This window comes from Lygodium microphyllum, chromosome 7 (genome assembly GCF_053477565.2).
Source record: "Lygodium microphyllum isolate KBCC chromosome 7, Lygodium_microphyllum_v1.1.10, whole genome shotgun sequence".
Taxonomy (NCBI): Eukaryota; Viridiplantae; Streptophyta; class Polypodiopsida; order Schizaeales; family Lygodiaceae; genus Lygodium; species Lygodium microphyllum.
In genome coordinates this window covers 25,473,024-25,494,800 of record NC_141141.1, presented here as the reverse complement: position 1 = coordinate 25,494,800, position 21,777 = coordinate 25,473,024, and the positions used below count along the sequence as shown (strand labels likewise).

Genomic DNA, 21,777 nt, shown 5'->3' with positions numbered 1-21,777 from the left:
GTGTATGAAAATCTCATTTATAGACCCTCCCTAGTGGGTCCTCAACAAAGCTTATCAAATCCTCAAGGATGACAAAATCTTTAGAGTCTAAGGGATCCCCATGGGACCTAGAGTTACTATAAACCAACGTTGGCAATGGAAGCTCTACATGGTTAAAAAGAAGTTAGATGGCCTTAGTGGTATTCAATGAGGTTTCATTGTTGGGAGAGGAGTCATCTTTAACCACATAGTTATCCCATCCTCCATTTATTTCCTAGTGTGTTGGCATACCCTTAAGTCTACCTTGCTTAGCTTGAAGCCTTATGCAAGAACTTGCTTTTGGGAGGAGACTCCAAAGTCTTTAAATTTTCCAAGGTCACTTGGAACTTTTGTGCTCTACCTAAAGCTTGAGGAGGCTTGGGCATCTTGGATGTTTGTGCTCTCATAGACAAGATGGAAGCAAATTGGATGGTTTGCAGTTGGTCAGCCCCTCACAAAGATTATGCCATTCTCATTCACCACATCCCAAGTAGACTTAAGGTTGTTCATGCCCCCCTCTTGGACCAATATACCGATCCATACTATCATTTTCAATCTCTCCTATTTTGTGCCATGTCCAACCTCCCCCTTTGTGAAAGGACTTTGGAATGCTCGGGAGAAGTACAAAAATCCTTTGGTCACTTTTAGAAATCATCATTCTAAAGAACTCCATTGGGCTTGTGATGGCTCTATTTGGTGTAAATGATGTTACCTTGCATTTACAATCACTTCTGCAAGCATGCTACCTAACATAGAAAAAAGTTATTAGGATTTGGAGAGACCTTCATGGCTAACAATTTGCTTGAAACTAAATCTTGGTTTTTTGTGAACAATAATTGTCACAACGGCCCATGGTTCATGAAAATATGGGCTCACATATCCTAGAGTTGGCTCAATTTGAGGAACCTTCTCAAAATAGTACGAGAATGAATATTAATCATCTAAAACTATGTAGCTTTAGCTATAATTTTCCTAGGACTTGAACAGAAAACCAATTCAAAAAAGATTAATTCCATCTTAATATATAATGATAAGGATTTGTGTATACTTTAACAAAAAATATTTCCTAAATCGTACAAGAGCATTCCAAATCAAGAGTACATGTTAGAGTTGAAAGGCTTCATGAACTACATAAGGAATTATGCATCCAAAGCCAAATAATAGTAATTAAAAGATGATTTCTCCTAGCCAAATATTAAAGCTCTTGAATGGTTGGGATAAAATTAGGGAGAATTACCAAAATAAACTACCATTAAAAGAAATTTTCATAACACTCCTTAATTTTGAAAATTAGTAAAATTTCATATTTTTTCCAAATTGCTCCAAGTCCCGTTTTTTCAATATCAAGGACTTGTATTTGAGTGTCTTAAACAATAATCATCAGTGAATGAGCTCAAGAATAGATTGGTTTGTCTATATATATAGATCATAAGTTTTTGGATCACATTTGCATAATATCATCAAAATTTATCACATTATTAAACCTCCATTTTTGGAAATAGACATTGGTTGGGAAAGTGAATGAACTTGGAGAACAAGCGAGTTGGCAATGGTCAAGAGCATCAGAGCAAGTGGGCACCCATGATGAATAGATCTGCAATAACGGGACAAGGTTAGTGAGGATGCCATTAACTGCTACCATAGTTGATGTATTGCCAAAGAGGAAAGACATGTACTTGATAAACTTATTGCCTATGTCCATGTCTTGGAGTGATTGTAGAGAACAAAGGTCCATTGGATCCTATAATCAGCTTTACTAAAGCCCACAAATGCTAAGTCCTCATTAGTTCATTGTACATGCTCAAGTCCTTCCCACAAGGCAATGATCATGCCCAAAATGTACCTCTATTTGACAAATCCCTCTTGTTTCCTAGAAATCCCTCAAATTAGATGGATAGATAACCTAAGAGTTAATGTCTTAGCATAGATCTTGTATAGAGTGTGCCAAATGATTAGTTAATTGTTCTTATTCTCCTTTTTGTAGATAGGTTTCATACCCCCTTTGTTGATTTAGAGGGGTGATGCTCCATAAGACATTGATTCCCTCCAAACTTTTAAAATCAGGCTAGCCAAGATATCCTTAAAGGTTTGGAAAATTTCATTGGACAAGTCATCAAGACCCAATGTTTTATCCTTAGCTACCAATAGTTATTCTCTTTTATCATCAGCTTTCTAGCAATGAGATTTGAGACCTCTTGAGGGATCACTTTTAAAAAAAATCTCATGATGCAAGCTTTGGTAGTGTGATGCTATTGATAGTCTCATTAGGCTTGCTTTAAAAAAATCAGAGAAAAGTCACGAATTACTCTGAGTTTCTTCCCTCATTCCTTGTACACAAGAAAGCAAAGAGATCCAAGAGGGTGTAGTAGACTCGTTTGCTTTGTTCAAGTTCACAATGATCAAGCATCTAAGCTACTACATAATAAAAAATAACAAATAATTTTGTTTACATATGTTTTACTTAATGCAAACAAAGCACCTCCTTGACATTGTAGTCCAAAATGCATGAGTGGCTCGTTGGAGATCTCACAATCCAAGTGTAGCTCATGAAGCTATCACATCTTCTTTGAATCCACATTGGCACTATCCCAATGTCGTGAAAAGAATAATGAGAACGAAAAGCATGTAGAGCTTCTCCCAAGCAATTCCTCACTCTCTCACACTCCCTCTCACTCAAGTCCTTACCCTTTGAGCTATGGGAGCAAGAGGGGAAGAAGAGATGAAAGCGAGAAGCGAGATTGAGCTTCACTCTCACTAGTCCCTTACTCAACCTTGCACTTTTACTCTCTCTCCCCCACTCTTAAGCAATTGGAGCAAGAAGCATCTAGAAAGTCATGCACATAAGAACGAGCCGAGCCTCTATCTATTTTTACATATGATGTATACTAGGGTTGGGGCTTCCACTTTAGGTTGGGCTATCTCCATTCCATTGTGACCGGTCCTTCTCTTAGTTACATTCTACTTTGGGTATTATGGACACAGTTTGGGCGAAAGTAAATAGAGATGCATATAACCTCCACATTTGTTAGAGGTCTTCTAATGCAACCTTGGGTGATTTTACAATTTGTGTGGAAGTCGGCTCTAACTTTGGGTTAATAAAAAAAAAAAGTATTTTCAAGCAAAAAATAAGTTAAAAAATTTACAAGTCTTAATGGATGACAAGTGCTTAGGATAGTACATTTTGTCCTTCAGATTTTACATGGCCTTTGAAAAACAAGATTCTGGAAGTTCGATCGATCTTCTTGCTCAACTTGCCTTGGCTCCCTCTCTTCGAAGTTCCATCTCTCTCTGACTCTCACGTCTTTTTATCCCCTCTCGTCTCGCTTTCTCCGACTTCTCTCTCTCTCTCTCTCTCTCTCTCTCTCTCTCACGACTCACGAGCCACTACAATCTCTTCTCTCTCTCTCTCTCTCTCTCTCTCTCACGACTCACGAGCCACTACAATCTCCTCTCTCTCTCTCTCTCTCTCTCTCTCTCGTCTCTCCCTCACAAGATTGCTTCTTGTGGCACCTGTCACTTCTCATGGCCTAATTATCGAGTGATGATTGGCGTTCCGACACAATTTTTGTGCGCGTGTGCGAAGTCATGTCGCATGTGGCTGTGCCTTTGGCTGTGGCTTTGTGTTCTTCCCCAATCTCGAGGTCGGTCGGGGACCCACCGACAGTCCACGGGGCATGCCGCGTTGTGCAGCGCTCTGCAAAATCATTAGTAATTACATTTGTCCAGAGAACATAACAAAAGAGATATTCAGGGACGCAGACACATTGAAGAAGGGGGGAGGGGAGAGAGAGCGCGAGAGAGCTTGACCCCTTTTCATGGACGCCATTGCTGTCCGAGCTCACCATTGCGACGGCATAGCTCGTAGCTCCAACGACTTCGCAAGAACCTCTTGGCTATGGAGAAAATCAGGTCTCTTTCTCTTGCCCCCGCCCCCGCCCCCGCCCTCTCTCTCTCTCTCTCTCTCTCTCTCTCTCTCTCTCTTTCACACGTACCCCCTCTCTCTGTCTAGTTACAGCTGCATTGCAGAGGTTTCTGAAGCTCTCATTCGCCTGCATTCTCTTTTCCATCGCTGCTGTCTTTCCTTGTTGTACATGACAGCTGAGAGAGAGAGAGAGAGAGGAGCCATTCATCCTGAAACCAAGTTTTCTCAGCATGTTCAAATCCTTCCTTCTTTCATTTGCAACTTATCTTGGAAGACTTTTGCTTCAACTATTTGGTCGGTCTTCACACAGTTCCCTTACCCAACACACTAGAGTTTAGTGCTTTACTTGCAACTAAAATTTTGCCTGGAGGATTGTTCAAGCCAGTAACCAATGCAATGTTATAACATTTCCCAAATTGCTAGAAACACATTCAGTACAAGAAAGGACCTGCAGTATTATTGATCCATTGATTTTCATCTGCACGAAGTCATATCCTCGTTTCGTTAAACCCTTTGAAAGAAATAGTTACAAGCTATGTCTTCGAGGTCTTGCATCCCTTATCAATTTTAACGCGCACTTGTGAAATCACGGGAGCCTCAGAAGGCACATCTTTGGGCCTGTGGTAGTAGTACTTAGCCTTACTAAACTAGAACACTTGGTGTCAAATTATCTCTTTTACAGACAGCACTCCATCTACTCTTACGAAACAAGTTATCTGCATTGAGGTAACTAAGGTGACACCTTGTTGAGCATTATCATGGACTTTTTGAACAACATTTGTCAACTAAAGTTTCCCGTAGGTTGACGTCTTCCTTGAAGTGGTAGCTATGGCATCCGCTAACACAAAAGCGTTTCATAATTGTCACCATAAATAATTTGGAGAGCAATAAGCGTCTTTCATACGTATTTCTGTGTCCTGGGCTGAGGCTAACCATACCTTGAAATTTACGTGATCTCACACTCAATTGCCAGTTATGTGACTGTACCCTTACTCGAGTTAATTAACTGGTCAACCATTTGTGATGGTAGGAAATGTGCAGGAGGTAATGTCTTGTAACAGAAAGTTAAATAGCAGATTGAGTTGCTAATTGAGCCTTTATGCCAGTCAACCTTGTGGATGTTCGTCCAAGCACTGAGTTTGTTTGTTTGCAACTTTGGATGTCGTCCTGTTGTTGAGCAAGGGGACCATTATGTAGTGGCCCTTTTGTATTTGGGTGCTGGTGTTGTCCTAGCACTTTTAGGGTTTCACTTCCTAGCTATCCTTTGCAAGAGGGTAACCCAAGTCCTTTAGCAATGACTAGTTGTAGGCGGTAGAACATGAGGCTGTTGGGTGGCTAGGTGGTGCAGCAGGCTATGCATAGGTGGGACAGAGGGGGCGCAGTCAGTGCACAGGCAGGATAGTTGGTGTAGTCAGCTGGGTGGTGGTAGTGGTTCTACAAGTAATGTAGTACTGCCAGGCGACGTAGACAGCATGCAGGGTGGTGTAGAGGCTTTGAGGCGGCAGTGGCACTGCAGTTGGTGTAGCTTGGCGACACTTTAGAACTGAGCTAGCAGAGTTGGCATATGTGGCAAGAGGTTGGGTGGCTCACTATTCGAGACAATGTATACACCCTAAAGGAAAGTGTTGACAAAAGTACTCCCATTTGAACCTTGGAGCCAAGGATACCAAAGCTACACCAGCCATGATGATAGAATCAGTTTTCGTCCATCTTCTTGAGGTTGAGAACGCTTCTCTTCCCTCTATCTCATTGAAGAAGCCTTGGCCTGTGGATAGTGGGACATCATCTAGTTCGAGGAGCAGGAACCATTCCCCCTTTTCGCAATCATCAAGACTCTTCTTGTGAAGTTCTTTATGTCCCTGATCTATGTTTTAACCTACTTTCTATTCATGGTTTAACATAATAGGGATCTGCATGGTTTTTGTGCAAGATGCTATTTCTGTCGAAGATGCACCCACTAGAGTTGTGCTTTGGATAGGTACTCAGGAGGCTGGGCTCTACAAGCTGACCACCCTCGATTTTGGACTACTCAGAGACTTTTGCTTCAACAACCCGCATGTCTACTATTCGGGTTATCTTTGCTCTTATTGCCCATAATAATTGGCCCATGTATTAGATGGATGTTAAGTCCGCCTTCCTGAATGGTGTCTTATGGGAGGAGATTTATGTTGATTAACCTCCCATGTTTCATTAGCATTTCCATAAAAGAGTGTTTTTCAGCCAGTGAAAGGAAAGAATTTTCACCTATTTTGAGTTTTTTTATACTTTCAAATGTGAACTTGTGACCAATGTTGGAAGGATCACGAAGACTTGGCTGATTTGTTGCCCTATCAGCGAGCCCTTCGCTTTCAGAAGGCAGTGGGACTGCCACAGGTTTGACTTTCTTATATCCACTGTCTTGTATTTTGTCTCCACTTGTGCTTCAGCCTTGTTGAGTAAACCATTATCTTCGTGTTCAACAAATTCTTGAATTGTTTGATAAAAATCCAATGTACATACTTCTATGGATTGATTTTCAGCCTGATTTTTTGCATGAGTGGAGTGTGAGATCAAGGCGTTAGTTGAAGAACAGAGCAGAGTTGAGAGTTAGAGGGAGTGAACACAAAGATAGGTGTACCATTTGTGATGGTACACAAAGAATAAAAGAATGTATTTATATGTTAGGGTACAAGGTACAATAAGGGTGTGTTCACACCCGTAAGACTGTATACACGGAGATGAAGGGACTTTACATCCAACAACCTCCAACTTAAAGGCCCGAAATGGTACCTTTAAGCTAACCAACTCCCACTAAACGAATGCAAAGCTTATGCTGAGCCTTTGCAAGACACTTAGTGAGAACATTTGCAAGGTTATCTTGGGTTTTGACCTTAGTTAGTGTGACAAGACCATCATCCAAGTAAAGCGATACCGAACATCTATGTGGTTTTGACCTTAGTGTGTGTGATAAGACCATCATCCAGGACCTGTTGCATCTATGTGTTTGGTACGTGCATGGAACATGGCATTCTTAGTGAGACATACTGCACTCTGGCTATCACAACCAAGCACTAGAGTATGTGAAGAAAGACCAAAATCTTTGACCAAATGGCCATGCCAAATAGCTTCCTTAGAAGCTTATGTGGCTGAAATATATTCAGTCTCTGCAGTACTCAGTGCCACAATTTTCTGCAATCTTGAACACTAAGAGATAGCTCCACCAGCCAAAGTAAAAACATACCCATTGGTAGATTTTCTAGTGTCAAGATCTCCTGCCATGTCTGAATCACAAAATCCCTTCAACTCTAGTGTACCCTTTCCATAGCATATACATTTTTCTTGTGTACCTTTCAAATATCTAAAGATACATTTCACTGCTTCCCAGTGTGGCTTGCCAGGGTTTGACATGAATCTACTAACAAGTCCCAGTGTGGCTTGCCAGGGTTTGACATGAATCTGCAATGTCAGGGCGAGTTGCAACCATGGCATACATAAAAGATCCACAAGCTAATGCATAAGGTATACCCTTCATGGCACTAGTAGCTGCATCATTCTTAGGGCAATCAGCTTTGCTAAGCTTTGTATGTGGTGGTAAAGGCATACCAAGAGGCTTAGCTTCAGCCATATTAAACCTGTCAAGTACTTTGCTGATGTACTTGTCCTGTGAGAGAAACAACAAATGCTGCCCTCTATCTCTTTTAATGCGCATGCCCAAAATGTGTTAAGTTGCTCCCAAATCTTTCATGGAGAAGACCGAACTCAGCTGCCTTTTAAGAGCATTCAAAGTACTCTTATGCTGTCCTGCAATCAGCATGCCATCCACATATAAAACCAGCACAATAAGGCTTCCATCATCAGCCTTTTTAGTGTATAAGCAGTGACCTGCATGACTGCTTTTAAATCCATGGCTGAGCATAAAGGTATTAAATTTTTTGTACCATTGTCTAGGGGCTTGTTTCAGCCCATATAAGTTGTGTTTCAGCTTACAAACCAAATGCTCTTTTCTTGGAATAACGAATCCTCTTGGTTGCTTCATGTATAGCTCTTCATTTAAGTCACCATGAAGAAAAGCAGTCTTCACATCCATCTGATCCAACTCTAAATCCAAGGATGCAGTGAGAGCAAACAAAACACGGAGGGTAGTCATCTTCACCACTGGTGAAAAGACTTCTTGGAAGTCTATGCCTTCCGTCTGTGTATAGCCCTTAGCAACTAGCCGTGCCTTGTACTTGGGCTTCCCATCAATATGTTTCACTTTGTAAACCCATTTATTAGGAATAGCTTTCCTATCCTTGGGCAAAGGTACAAGCTCCCATGTGTTATTTGCATATAGAGGCTTCATCTCTTCCTGCATAGCAAGCTCCCACTTTCTCTTGTTTTCACATGCTTGTGCCTCTTTAAATGTCAGAGGCTTACCCTCATTAGTCAGTAGAATATAATCCAAAGATGGCTGAAACCTCTGTGGTTGCCCTGTGACATGTGTAGACCTTCTTACCCAATGATCTGTATTATCAGGCAGTGGACCTACATCCTGAGGAATGTGCACACCATCACTTGGTGGTTGATTTTTAGCATTTTCTTGCTGCTGTAATCTGTTTTCAGCATGTTCTTCTTGCTGTCCGATTTCATTTTGTGCATCTCTTTGCTGTCCATGATCTTTTGGCTGTAGCATAATAGGTTGCTGCTCACTTTCAGCATCAAAAGGGACAGAATTTTCAGCTAATGGATGCTGAATGGCTGGCTGTTCATACTGAAATTTGACATTCTTTTTGTCAAGAACACCATATGTAGCATTTTTCAACAACTTTGCCTCATTAAATACTGTCTTGGCTGTGTACTATCTTCCTGGCCTAAGGAAGTCAAACTCTATAACCCATCTATCCCTCATCTCCATATCCCATGAAGATGCCCTTGATGGATTTCATGTCTAGTTTAGTCCTCTGTTCTACAGGTACATGTACAATGACATCACAACCAAAGACATGTAAATGGTCATATGAAGCAGGTTTGCCAGACCAAACCTCTTCAGGAATGCCATTTTTCAATGCACGATTGGGAGAGCGATTGCATATATGAACTGTAGTTTTAAGAGCCTCTCCTCAAAGTTGCTGTGGGAGATTAGCTGTGGATAGTATGCATTTGACTCTCTCACAAAGTGTGCGATTAAATCTTTCAGCCATGCCATTTAATGCAGGATTATAAGGGACTAATAACTCCCTCTTAATGCCATGCATCTCACAAAACTTGTTAAATTCATTTGAGACATACTCACCCCCACTATTTGTTCTTATGGCTTTCAACTTAAGCCCTTTTTGTGTGGTAACAAAAGCATGAAACTTTTTAAAAGCATCCAACACTTCCTTTTTGCTTTTAAGTATACACCTATGACTTTCTATTGAAATCATCAATGAAAGTAACAAAGTGGCGTGTACCCCCATACGAATTAACAGGCGTAGTGCACACATCAGAGTGTACTAAGTCAAGAGCATTAGACTTCTTAATGACACAAGAGTAATAAGGAGACTTCACATATTTTCTATATAAGCAATCATTACTAAATTCGAGACTTGAGCCTTTTACATCAAATCTTCCTAAAGAGGAGAGAACCTAAAGGCCTTTCTGGCTCATATAACCAAGTTTTTTGTGCCAAAGCTCCATCTGTGAATGGACTTCAGCCACAGCCAAGAACTTGCCAGGTAATGCTTTACAATGCAAGTAATATAAAGTCCCCCTTTTGCTGCCTTTAACAATCAGCATAGAGCCCTTATGGACCTTCCAAGATCCACCACCAAAGGTAGTAAACTACCCTTTAGCATCAAGCTGCCCAACTGATAGTAGACTTTTCTTTATGCTAGGTACAAATCTGACATCCCGCAAAATCAGCTCTTGGCCATTTTCAAGAGCCAAGTGAATGGTTCCAACGCCCTCTATCTCACATGCATAGTTATTACCCAAGTAAACCTTGCCTAGGCAACCTGCAGTGTATTCAAAAAATGACTCCAAAGTGGGGTAAACATGAAAAGAGACACCGCTGTCCACTATCCATGATTGTGACAGCTCATTATGAGCTAAAAGTAAGGCATCAATTACCTCCTTTTTGGTGATTTGCATATCACCTGCTGTTGCCATAATGTCTGCATCATTACATGAGGCTACAACAAGTATCTCTTCAGTGTTAGAAAGCTCTTCAATCACCACACTAGATGCAATATTTGCCTTCGTAACTTCTTTTGAGAAAGAGTTGTCATCATCTTTCTTATCATCCTTCTTTTTCTTACTCTACTGTTTCTTTCTTTCTTGCTCTTTTTTGAAGTACCGCCAATTAGGCTTTTTATGCCCTTTACGCTCACACTGACAACATGTGACATCCTGTTGTTTGCCCTTGCTTTTGCTTTTGCTTTTCCCTTTACTGGCTGCATTACCCCTCTTTTTAGACCTGCCTCTCACATGGTAAGCTAAGCCATTGCTTTCACCATTAGACTTTCTTCTGATTTCTTCATTAGGGATTGAATCTCTTACACCATCAAAAGTCAAAGCAGGATTATTGCTAAGTGACACAACCAAAGATTCCCAACTGTCAAGCAAAGCCATCAATAAGAAAATAGCTTTCAATTTATCATCGAAAGCCACCAAACGAGAGTCCTACAATTGACTTAAAACCCCTGTGAAGGCACTTAAATGCTCAGATGCTGGCTTAGACTCATCCAACTCCATGCTCACAAGTTTACGCATAAGATGCACTTGATTCATAGGAGTTGTATTTTCATAAGTGTTCTTAAGATTTTTCCATATAGCATAACTTGTATCAAGATGCTTGATGTCTGTAAGTACATCATCAGATACTACAATCTTAATGTATGCAATGACCTTCTTATTAAGTCTAGCCCAATCCACATCTGCCATAGCTACAGGCTTAATCTCCAAGAGAGCATCTTCATAGTCTTTGAGAAACAAAATGCCTTGCATCCTATCCTTCCACAAGTCAAAGCCAATGCCATCAAACCTCTTGATTTCAAAGAGGGATTTAGTGTCATTGTTGCTAGAAGCATTTGCAGCCATTTTTCAGCAATAAACTAGAAACTCAATGCTGCAATTTATGATAGCAAAAATGAGCTGAATATCAACTGATTTCAGCCCAGATTTTTCAGCAAATAATGGCAAGATTCAGTCCAAGTACATGTCAGTAGTAGAACGAATGACTTTCAGTAGTATGACTGCAATTTCAGCATACATTAAATGTATGCATCGATGCCAGGTTACTCCCACTTCAGCAATATCGCCAAAAATACATCTGCACCAATCCCAGATCTGCAAATGATCACTAAGACTGCTGCAACATGAATAATCAGCTATACATCACCTCAATGGGAGCTGTCCAACATGTGTATTGCATACATATATGCTCGTATCATCTTCTGATACCCAAAACACCAAGAAATCTTTGCAATTTCTCCAAACTCGCACAAGTAGGAGATAAAAAATGCTCAAATTACTCTGCTTATAATCACTAGATTGCTTCAGCAACATTCCCAAAGTGCATTTCACGCATTAACTTTGCCCCAAAATTTCACTGACCGATCTGCCCTGATTGCATTAATACATGTTCCCAAAAGCATAAAACGGGAAAAATTAGTAAAATTTCACAAACTTTTGCAAAAGCCCCAAATTTCTCTAGCCCAATTGTGCACCAATGTCAGCCAATCTGACTCAGCTGAACAAAATTTCACCAACACAGCAAAAGCCCCAAATTTTATGGATCCAATGTTGAGAAATTTCACTCAAATGAGCAAAATTTTAGTAAATTTGGCGAAATCCCCAATTCAAACGCGCACAATGTCTGCAATTTCTGACGCAAATGCCTCAATTTTGCACGAGCAACACTCAATTTGAAAAAACCCTAGATTTTTGGGCATAAATATGCACAAATTTGAATTTTTGCTTTTGCACGCGAACCCCATTAAGCCAAGGGGAAATTCAAAGAGAATTTTGAAGAGAAAAAAACGAATTTGTGGTCCTTTGAAAAATGATGTGACAAGATCCGTTGACTTGCCAGTCATGTCCTGTCCTTCGGTCTGTCAGTTATGCAGGTTGCGCCTGTGGGTTGGCCTGTCAGTCACACAGGCTGTAGGTTGTGCCCGTCGGCAGTCACATGTCGCCTGCTGCTGTCCAGTTGCCTGTCGACTGTCGTACAATTGTCACAGGTTGTGCCCGTCCGATAGTCGTGTGTCGCCTGCTGCCATCCAGTCGCTGGTCAACTGTTGCATAGTTGTTGCGACCAACAGTCTCGTCCAATCACGTCTAGTCCTTCGCCTGCGCTAGTTGTCAGTTGCACACTCGAGTTACGCCTCGCGCCTGTTAGTCAGTAGTCCCATTGATTGCTTATCCCACATCTGCCTTTGACCTCGAAAGTGTGCACTCTGAGCTCTGATATTAGTTTGACGGGGCTAGTGCGCAATGGAGTGCGAGATGAAGACGTTAGCTGAAGAGCAGAGCAGAGCTGAGAGTTAGAGGGAGTGAACACAGAGATAGGTGTACTGTTTGTGATGATACACAAAGAATAAAAGAATGCATTTATATGTTAGGGTACAAGGTACAATAAGGGTGTGTTCACACCCGTAAGACTGTATACACGGAGACGAAGGGACTTTACACCCAACATAGACGATTAGTTCATGACCCCTTGATCATTATAGATAGCCACACTCAAGAGGTGGATCATACACGAGAGATTTTGAGCCTAGAGTTTGATATGATAGACCCTCGGTGTCCTCCATTTCTTCTATGGATTGGAGATTTATCAATTGCCTTAGAGCATTTTCATTTCGCAACAAAGGTTATTTGAGCTTGTCTCTGAGTTTGGTATGGACACATGTAAGCCCATTTCATGCCCCATGGCCTAGAGTTCAAGTTGACTAGTGTAGGTGATCTCCTTCTATATGCTACTTGATAAAGGTGCCTTACTGGCTCTTTGATCTGGCTCATTTATATGAGGCTAGATATCTCCTAAGTGGTGGCATGCTTGTCTTCTATCATGAAGACACCTTTGTAGGTTCATTGAAGGGTTGCTTTGTGCATTCCGTGCCACTTACAGGGGACTGAATCTTATGGGATCATGTATGGAGAGGGAGCCATTGTAGCAGGTTGGAGTGAATCAAATTCAGTTGGAGGTGTTGACACTCCATGCTCCACTAAAAGTTTTGCTTTCTCCCTTCAATTGGGAGCTATCTCATGGAGTAGCAAGAAGTAGCCTATTGTGGCCTTATCTTCTACATAGGTCGAGTATCACACTCTCTACCTTACCACTTGGAAGGTAGTATGGCTTTGCCAAATGTTGGTAGAGATTGGCTTTCTACAGAGATAAGGCCTATAGTGATACGTGTGGATAACTAGAGTGCTGTAGCTTTGGTGAAGAATTGTGTGTTTCATGCCCATACAAAACACAGAGAGGTTTAGTACCATTATGTTCGGGAATGAATCGTGGATTTCAAGCTAGTAGTGGTCTGTTGTCCCACAGAGGACAATGTACAAAGCCTGTGTTAGACCTCTACACTTTATCACACAAGGATGTTGGGTCTTTAGATGCTCCCTAGGATCTGAGACTCAGTCTCCATCAGTTCTTGGGGCTATTTTGGCATGCCCACTATGGGCACTTGAACTTTGGTTCTACTTGATAGGCATTGTGGAAGAAATTTATTGTGGGATTTTTGGACTTTCCTTCTATTACTACCTTATGCCCTAGCTGTTTGAGTGGCAAACAACATTATCAGCCGTTTCCAAAGGTAGCTACTAGGCCCAGTGCCAATGCCATATTTAGCAAAGATTGTGCATGGGTGGCTGTGAGAGTGCGCAATGGAAGAGAAACACAAACACAGAGAGCACACATGCATGAGAGAGAGAGAGAGAGAGAGAGAGAGAGAGAGAGAGAGAGAGAGAGAGAGAGAGAGTATATTAACGCCTCTAAAAGGCCAGTGTGGCCTATGAGACCAAAGCAATACATACAATGATGGTGTGTTTCTCATCTGGAACGAGAAAAGATGAAAAACATGCCCATAAGACTGAAAAAATGAAATAGTATCCTATAAAAGGGAAACATGTCAATGATCTAAATGTGAAAGTAGAAAAAGGAAAACTCTCCATCAATGAGATGTTTATCCTCTAAGGAGGTGTATCTCTGCATGGCTGAGGCGTCTCGGCATCTGTCTCCTGTGGCGCTCAATGATGGCTTTAATTTGTCTGTGGTGTGGACGTCTAGGCCTTCGTCTGGGTGGACATGGGTGCCTAGACCGGCTAAGTGCCATTGCTCTATCCAAAGGGACACCTACAGAAGATGAGGTCCAATGATGATGTACTCCTGTAGGCTGTGTGGTAGTAGTAGTGGTATTTGCCATACTTTGTCGTGTATCAGTGAAAAAGTCAGTGACTGCTCTCTGTCTATGTGAGCCGAGCTGTGGGGGCCTCCTACTCCGTAGAATTGTTGCTCTGCGCCTCTGGATCTCCAAGAGGAAGAATCCCAAGCATCTCTGATCCTCAAACTGCATGATCCATCTCAGGGGTTCAGAACCCTCTCGAAACAGACAGTGGTATCTACCTCGTATATCATAATATACAGTGCATCGGCAGATGTAGTGTTCCTCTGTCTCTGGCTCTCTATTGCATAGTGGGCATATGCGTTCCTCTATCTGTATACCCTCCCATTTGCCTATCTCAATCCTCAGGTGGTGGGATGAGGTGCGGATCTGGCCAATAACTGTGCGTAGTCCATGAGGCAGCTGTGTGTCCATGTAATTGGGTTGGGTGATGAAACCATCCTCAGACATCTGAAGGAAGTGGGTCTGGTAGTGTGCCATCCTCGTGCCATGGGGGGAGGGGGGAGAGAGAGAGAGGAAAGAATATTGCATTGATTGAAGAAGAATGCTGATACAGACTCATCAGTCCCTGCACACAGCCCACAACATCAGTGAGGGCACTAGATCAGGCTGATGACCACCATGCACAGAGTGTCGAAGTGTGCACCTGCAAACAAAAGATTGAAGACTGAAGAATGTGTATTTGCCAAGTGGGGGGGACTGGCTATAAATAGCCATAAATGCCCAAATCTGGCTGACCTGCGCTTGTGGGTGTCAAAAAAGCTGGCCAACCAGCATTAAATGCTGATCATACTGAAGAAAATGCCAGAGAAAATAGGGAAGTCCACGGAAAAAATCCTAGATGATAATGACAATGTTTGGTAGGTAGAGGAGATTGTGGGAAGTAGAAACTGGCCTAGGAATGCACACAGTAAGTCGACAATAGAGGAAAGTGCGCTTAGAACTGCCAGAGCTCCTGTGTCTCCGTCAGACTTTGATAAGAGCTCACAACCAGGAGGAGATGACAGATTGACATGACTAACATAGGCAGGCTAATAATGCCTGAGGTTCGGAGTGGGTGAGCTTGGGAATTCCATTTATATACTCTTTGAGGTCATTGGGTTTAGCTGCATGAGGTCTATCAGGACCTGCAAGAGCTTAGGTGTCTCTTACTCTCCACTTGGGAAGAGGCACAGCTTGTTTTGTGGTGGAAGCTGCCCTTCAATATACACACACTGGTCATAAATTGGTGCCCCCTTGGATCTATACACCCCTTGTGCCCCCACTCTGCTAGACTGCATTGCGAGGCCTTGTGTATGCCTCTCTTGATTCAGGGCTGCTATTGAGCCTTGTAATTTCTTTTTGATCCAGCGCTGCTGTTCAGTCCTTGTACCTTTTAGTACTTCTTTTGTCTCATCATGAAAAATAGACACATTTGTTCTCATGCTCTGTACCATTAGTATCTGTCAACGAGTCCCTCTATTTTTTTTCCTTGCATGATCTTAAATGTTTGTAATCTGTAATTAAACATCTCAGATTGATACTTTGTTTTCCCTCATTTAAATTTATTATTTTTTGCAGGATCTATTCTCTGCCAAGCTCATCCAGCTCATCCTTCATACAAAAGAACCCAGATCATTTACCAGCCATCTCGTGCACACAACATCTTTGATTTACAGCAACATGATGAACTGTTTAGGAAAGGGGTAAATGGTAACAACACCCTTTACAATCCGCCAAAGGAGTCATCTGTCCTTGAAGCAAAAGAGGATTGCTACGATGGTGTTATTGTTAATCCAAATGGTTTGCCGGCTGATGTGGATGAGTTTATAGATTGCCTCAGAACATCTCTCTCTTACTGGAAGACTCAGGTATGCAGCACTACTCAATCAAAGGTCCTTGCCAGTAATGTTTTAGAAATCCAGAACTCGCAGAAGGGTGTATTTTGTTCTCAATTAAGGACTGAAGTTGAACCTTAAATGTAGCTCTTAAGTCTTGCAAGCCTACTGCAGTTGGTTGAGTATATCAATCAACAGCATCTTCATCTTTCTTCTGGGAGATATATGAAAAGAATTGAAAAGTTGTGATGATGGGGTAGTTGAAAGACAGAAACGTTCTTTAAGGTCCTATCAAAGTGGTTGTGCTTTTAGTTAATGAAACAAGAAGAACATGCAAGTCAACTTTCATCACAAACTTAAGTGCATGCATAAAATTCTAGAGTTCCAAAATTAACAGTATAATCAGGCTCAGTTAGTTTTGTTGAATTTCAAGGAGTTCACTGCTTTAGCTAACTTGATAATTGTGGTGAGCCAAACCTTAAAAATGGTTGCATTTTCCCCCTTAGGGATTCTTTATCATGAACTTCTGTTGGAAGGAAGCATAGGGACTGAAAGGAATATTCTTTTGCTTTTAAATGCATGAACTTCAAAGCAGGAGGATTGGATATTGTTTGGCTTTTGTATTTTAGGTTGCTATTTAACCACATGGTAGCTGCAATGGAGGTTTTTTGCAGAGCTTCAAGAGCTCTTATTAATTGGCACAAATCCTATGGATTTTGGGTTTGTGACATTCAGCAGTTAGAGTGGAAGCTGCACGAGAATTTCACTTTGGTCTCCCATGCCACTTCAGTGAGATACTGGGGCTGCCATGTGGGCATTGGTATTTCTTCAGAGAAGCAGTTGGCACTCCTACTACTTACCATAAGGTAGAAGTTATTATACTAGAGTGTAGAAAAATTATCACTAGCAAGCAGGGTGGTAGAGGCAGACTGGGTTTTGTTAGCCACCATGTGGTATATGACTTCCTGTTGGGCCTTCTCTAGGTCATTCATTGGCGAGGTGAAGCAACTCATCAGGAATTTCATTTGGTTAGGTGGAGATGGTAGCTCTACGAGGGCTAAGGTAGCTTGGGATGTTATTGTTTAGCCTAGATCTAGGGGCAGTTTGGGGATTATTGACCTAGATAGTCAGAGCAAAGTGGTGATGGTGAAGCTTATTGTGAGGGGCCTTCTTGTAGGCAAGGAGCCGTGGAAGAAGCTACTATTGCTCTTTCTCATGGAGAACCATGGCAGTCTAGGACACATTGAATATTTTAGCACATCTGAGCTACAGGGCCTGGGAATTTGGTTTTGAGGTCAAATTTGCTGCATCTATTGTATGGGCGTGGAGATCAATGTCTGCAGGACTTCACGAGATGACCCAACCATTGTTGAAGAGAAGTTGAGGCAGTCACTTCTCTTCAATCAGCAACTTAGGACAAAGAGAGGCCACACCATTAGAGGTGGACCCTCCTATCTTGGGGGAGGCTCTCTTCACAAGTAGCTTCTATAGTGGGAGAGTGGTTTGTCTTTCTTGAGCTGTTGGCTCATATACAGAGACAGAGATTGAGGTATCAAGGGGGCTAGTGCCATAATGGAGAGCATCAAGGAGTTGGTACCCCAGAATGGAGGATTGGCACAAACACTTCCAAGTTATTCTTTGTCTTGCAGTAAACCATATCAATTGTCTCATCGAGGATCTTCTAATGAATGAAATGGTATTGTATCTCAATGGCTTCGATCTAGCATGGAATAGGGGATTCCTTGCCAAAGCAATGCAACTCCCATTTTTGCAATGCGGTGTAGTAAGATCGTTTTGAGGATCACCAAGCTCTCCTAACAATAGCCACACCGTCTCACGTGGTAGAAGATGCCGCTTGATACTCTGCGTTTGTGGAGGAGGGCAACATTGGGCTGCTTCTTGTTACTCCAAGAGATTGTACTGTACCCAAAGTGAAGTAATATCTTGTTGCTGACCTCATGTCTCTCTATTTCTTCGGGATGTAAACATAAGCATCACATCCAAGCACCCTAAAATAAGACGCATTCGGCTTTTGACCTAAGTAAGCCTCAAAAAGTGTCACACCAACTAGGATTGATGTAGAGGATCAATTAAGGATGTGGACGACGATGGCCATTGCTTTGGCCCATAGACATTGAGGTGTTTGCTAATGCTCCATCATAGTCTGTGCCATCTAGATCGCATGGCGATTCTTCTACTTCAATATGCCATTCTGCTGAGGCGTGCTCGTGTTGGCAAACTCCTGGTGAATGCCACAATCTATACAAAACTTGACTAGCTTGTTGGAGACAAACTCCCCTTCTTTGTTGGATCAGAGGGTCTTGAGCTTCTTGTCAGACCTGTTTTCCTCAAAGATTAACCAGTCCTTAAAAATGTGAGAAGGCTTTTGACTTGAGCTCCAAGAAATATGCCCAAGTTATTTTGCTAAAATAATCAACAATTAGCATAAAGTATAAACTTTCCTTAAGGGATTCTATCTGCTTCGGTCCACATAAGTTTGTTGAAACAAGCTCCAAGGGCTGCTTAGCCCTACGTGAAGCCTTGTTGGGAATCACATCTTTTATGCTACTTGCTACAAATGCAAGACATACATGGTGGGTGGCTCACCTCAATCTTTGGCAATCCAAGCACAAGTTGTCCGAGAGTTGCCTTGCGAAGGTACTTATAGTTGAGGTAGCCAAAACGAGCATGCCATAGCTCGGTCCGAGTTTGAGAAGAGAGAAGAAGAGAAGTAAAGGCTGATGAAGTTTGTATCTTGTAGAATCCATTCTTTTCATGACATGCATAGAGAACATGTCAAGAATTGCCGTCCAGAACTCGGAAACAGTCCTTATTAAACTCAACCATGAGATCAAGAGCATAAATCTTTCTCATTGAAAGAAGATGATATCCCAAACCCAACACATAGAGAACTTTTGATGTATGGGCACTAGCTTGTCCATTTAGAATCAGTTGCATATCACCTTTGCCTTTGATAGGGATTGAAGAGTTGTCACCTATAGCAACTTGCTATTGCATCGGATGCATGTGAGCAATAGTCTATAGAAGGATTCATATGGTGAGAAGCTCCACTATTCACAATCCACTCACAAGGTTGAGGGGCCAATATTGTTGCATCAAAGGCTGTTGGAGGACCATCCTTAATCACCTCCTAATGGAGGAAGATGGCCAATGAAGGAGCAGCCATTGCCCTTGAGTCCTTTGTCATTTTCTCCTTCTTGGTGTCCTTCTTGTGCTTGTTCGGGCAATCCTTCTTCCAATGACTTGTCTTGCCACAAATGTAACAAGTAGACTCCTTGGCTTTATCTTGCTTGGTCTCCTCGTCCTTGTTGTTGTTGTTCTACCCCTTTTGTTGGAAAGATTGTCTTGCCAATGCCTCTGACATAGGAGCGTTCTAACCTTTGAGTTGTTCCTTGTGGTCCATGATTATCAGAACCAACTCCTTCCCACGCATATTTATCCACCTTGAAGCAATCAAGGCGGAATGTTCTAGGCCTGCATTTGCAATTGCCGAAGCTTATTGACATGCTTCCCCATGGCAATAGACTTGGATGGGTTCAACATTTGCATTTGTACCTCTAAAGACACTCGTTTTATAACATTCATTTGATTGTACAAATGGTCTAATTCGAGCCATATTTCCCGAGTAACATTCAAATGCTCGATGTGAGCTATCGCGGTTGGAGTGCAAGAGAGAGAGAGGAAGGAGTAGATGTGGGTATCGAGTTTATCACAATGTGCATGTACCTTTATCAACTCAGTTTCCCCATCAACAGAAAGCTTGGAGGCATCATGAGCTGTAGGTCGGTCTATAGCCTGTGTCACAAGCTCCACCAAATCATAGGACTTTAGGATGGCAAGCATTGTTACCCACTAGATGCGGTAATTCTCCGCATTGACCTATTGATCAGAAGGAAGAGCAGGTGACATTGTCACCTGAATAACTTGCATAGAAACAAGGGCAGCCGCAAAATCTGCTCGAAAAGGTTGAAAACGCAGCCTTTTCTCCTTCATGAACAGCAAAAACCTGCAAAAAACTTAGCTCCTTTCCCGCACTTCACCTGCTCGCCTCAGCCTTCGATGCTGAAAACACAAACTTTTGTCGTGCTGAACTCTCTCGTTCACTTTTGCCCATGATCAATTTGCCCTTCAATGTTGCTTTGATACCATGTCAGAGTGTAGTGAATGCGGTAGCGTATGACCGGACTAAAAGAAATGAACATGAGAGAAGGAGGAGGGAGAAAAGAGAGAACAGAACGTAGAAATTTGCAGTAGATGATTGCTAAAATGAAGAAGGAAGATGTGTACACAAGCTGTCGAATGTATCTCCGTGAGCCAATCTTGCTCTCCACTTGAAAAACAAGTGAATGATGATCGGGGCAGGCTGCCTATAAATAGGCAAGAAAAATACACACAAAATATAATCAAGTTGGCCAATTAAAAACTCGCCAACTGCTGCCCAAAAAGCAATCGTTGAATACAATAAAGCATAAAATGCTGCGCAACAAATGTGGCTGCCATGTGGTTTCCTGCACAGCCTGTCTGGCCTGCTTGACTGCCTAGATACGCTGGAAATGACCTGTAGACTGCACAGAACTGTCCAACCTGAAAATAGGAAATGTTTAACTGTGCCCGAGAGTACTAACTGTACAACAGTAAACTGCCAATGCCTGTCCAGGGGATGAGTAAACCTCTAACAATATGGACAGTGATAAAAAATTGGACCAAATGGACCTAATGATCAAGCTTGGACAGAGCTCCTAATATCCCTCACTAACTCAGCATAGGGCTCACAAACATGAGATGCCAATAACACTTGTTCCTGCGTGTTTTATTTGACAACTATATTTAATGGAGTTTCTTAATATTCCTCCAGTCCCATTTGCAGTGAGTATATTAGAAATGTTCTTTGGTGATAGAGGTCTTGTTGGTCATGTGCATGATGTGCTAAAGCTTTACTGTAGTTAATTATAACATCTCGAGTTTGAAGTAAGTTTTAGATCTCAAAATTCTGTTCTTGTATAGCTTGGTATTTTAGGACAGATTTGTTTGCTGATTACGATTGTAAACATACTGCATGTAAAATTTATGTACTACTCAGGGAAAAAGAGGAGTTTGGCTGCAATTACCTATACATAAAGCTGAATTTGTGCCTGCTGCCATAAAGGTAAAGAGTTGATGTTGCTCTTAATAACTTTGTGATCTGAGAAAGATATGATCAGTTAACTACAAATTTATGCATAACCCCATGTGGAGTTTAGGAACAGAGATGCAAATAAGCCGTTCTTTTATGGGATGTCTCAGATGTAATGTCGACTGCAGGAAGGATTTGTATACCATCATGCAGAACCAACATATGTAATGATGACATATTGGATTCCTGAATTTCCTTCTACTCTTCCACCAAATGCTTCTCATCAAGTTGGCATTGGTGCCTTTGTGATGAATGAGTTCAGAGAGGTAGAAAATAGAATAATGATCACGCTGATAATGTGAATTCTTGGTTGTGGTGCTTTACCGTCATGCTTTGAATCAAAGCTCAAACTTTCATCTCCTTATGACGACGTTTTGTGATATTTTCTCTGCAGGTTCTAGCGGTACAAGAGAAGAATGGCCCTTTGCGTGGTTCAGGTGTTTGGAAGATGCCTACTGGTTTGATCGATCAGGTATGTGA

General features: G+C 41.8%; 1 protein-coding gene across 3 annotated transcripts in view; it reads left to right on the top strand.

Annotated features, from left to right (window-relative positions):
- Positions 1–3,317: 3,317 nt before the first annotated feature.
- Positions 3,318–21,777, top strand: part of LOC148033279 (nudix hydrolase 2-like) — a 28,685-nt gene continuing 10,225 nt past the window's right edge. The window contains exons 1-7 of one of the 3 annotated variants that reach the window (XM_087681173.1): positions 3,318–3,927; positions 5,919–6,011; positions 6,275–6,313; positions 15,847–16,136; positions 21,205–21,270; positions 21,426–21,563; positions 21,692–21,769. In XM_087681173.1, the coding sequence (XP_087537299.1) occupies positions 3,834–3,927; positions 5,919–6,011; positions 6,275–6,313; positions 15,847–16,136; positions 21,205–21,270; positions 21,426–21,563; positions 21,692–21,769 (798 nt within the window). In that variant the 5' untranslated portion in view covers positions 3,318–3,833. The remainder of the gene's footprint in view (positions 3,928–5,918; positions 6,012–6,274; positions 6,314–15,846; positions 16,137–21,204; positions 21,271–21,425; positions 21,564–21,691; positions 21,770–21,777) is intronic. The other 2 variants (XM_087681170.1, XM_087681171.1) reach the window with 2 other exon arrangements.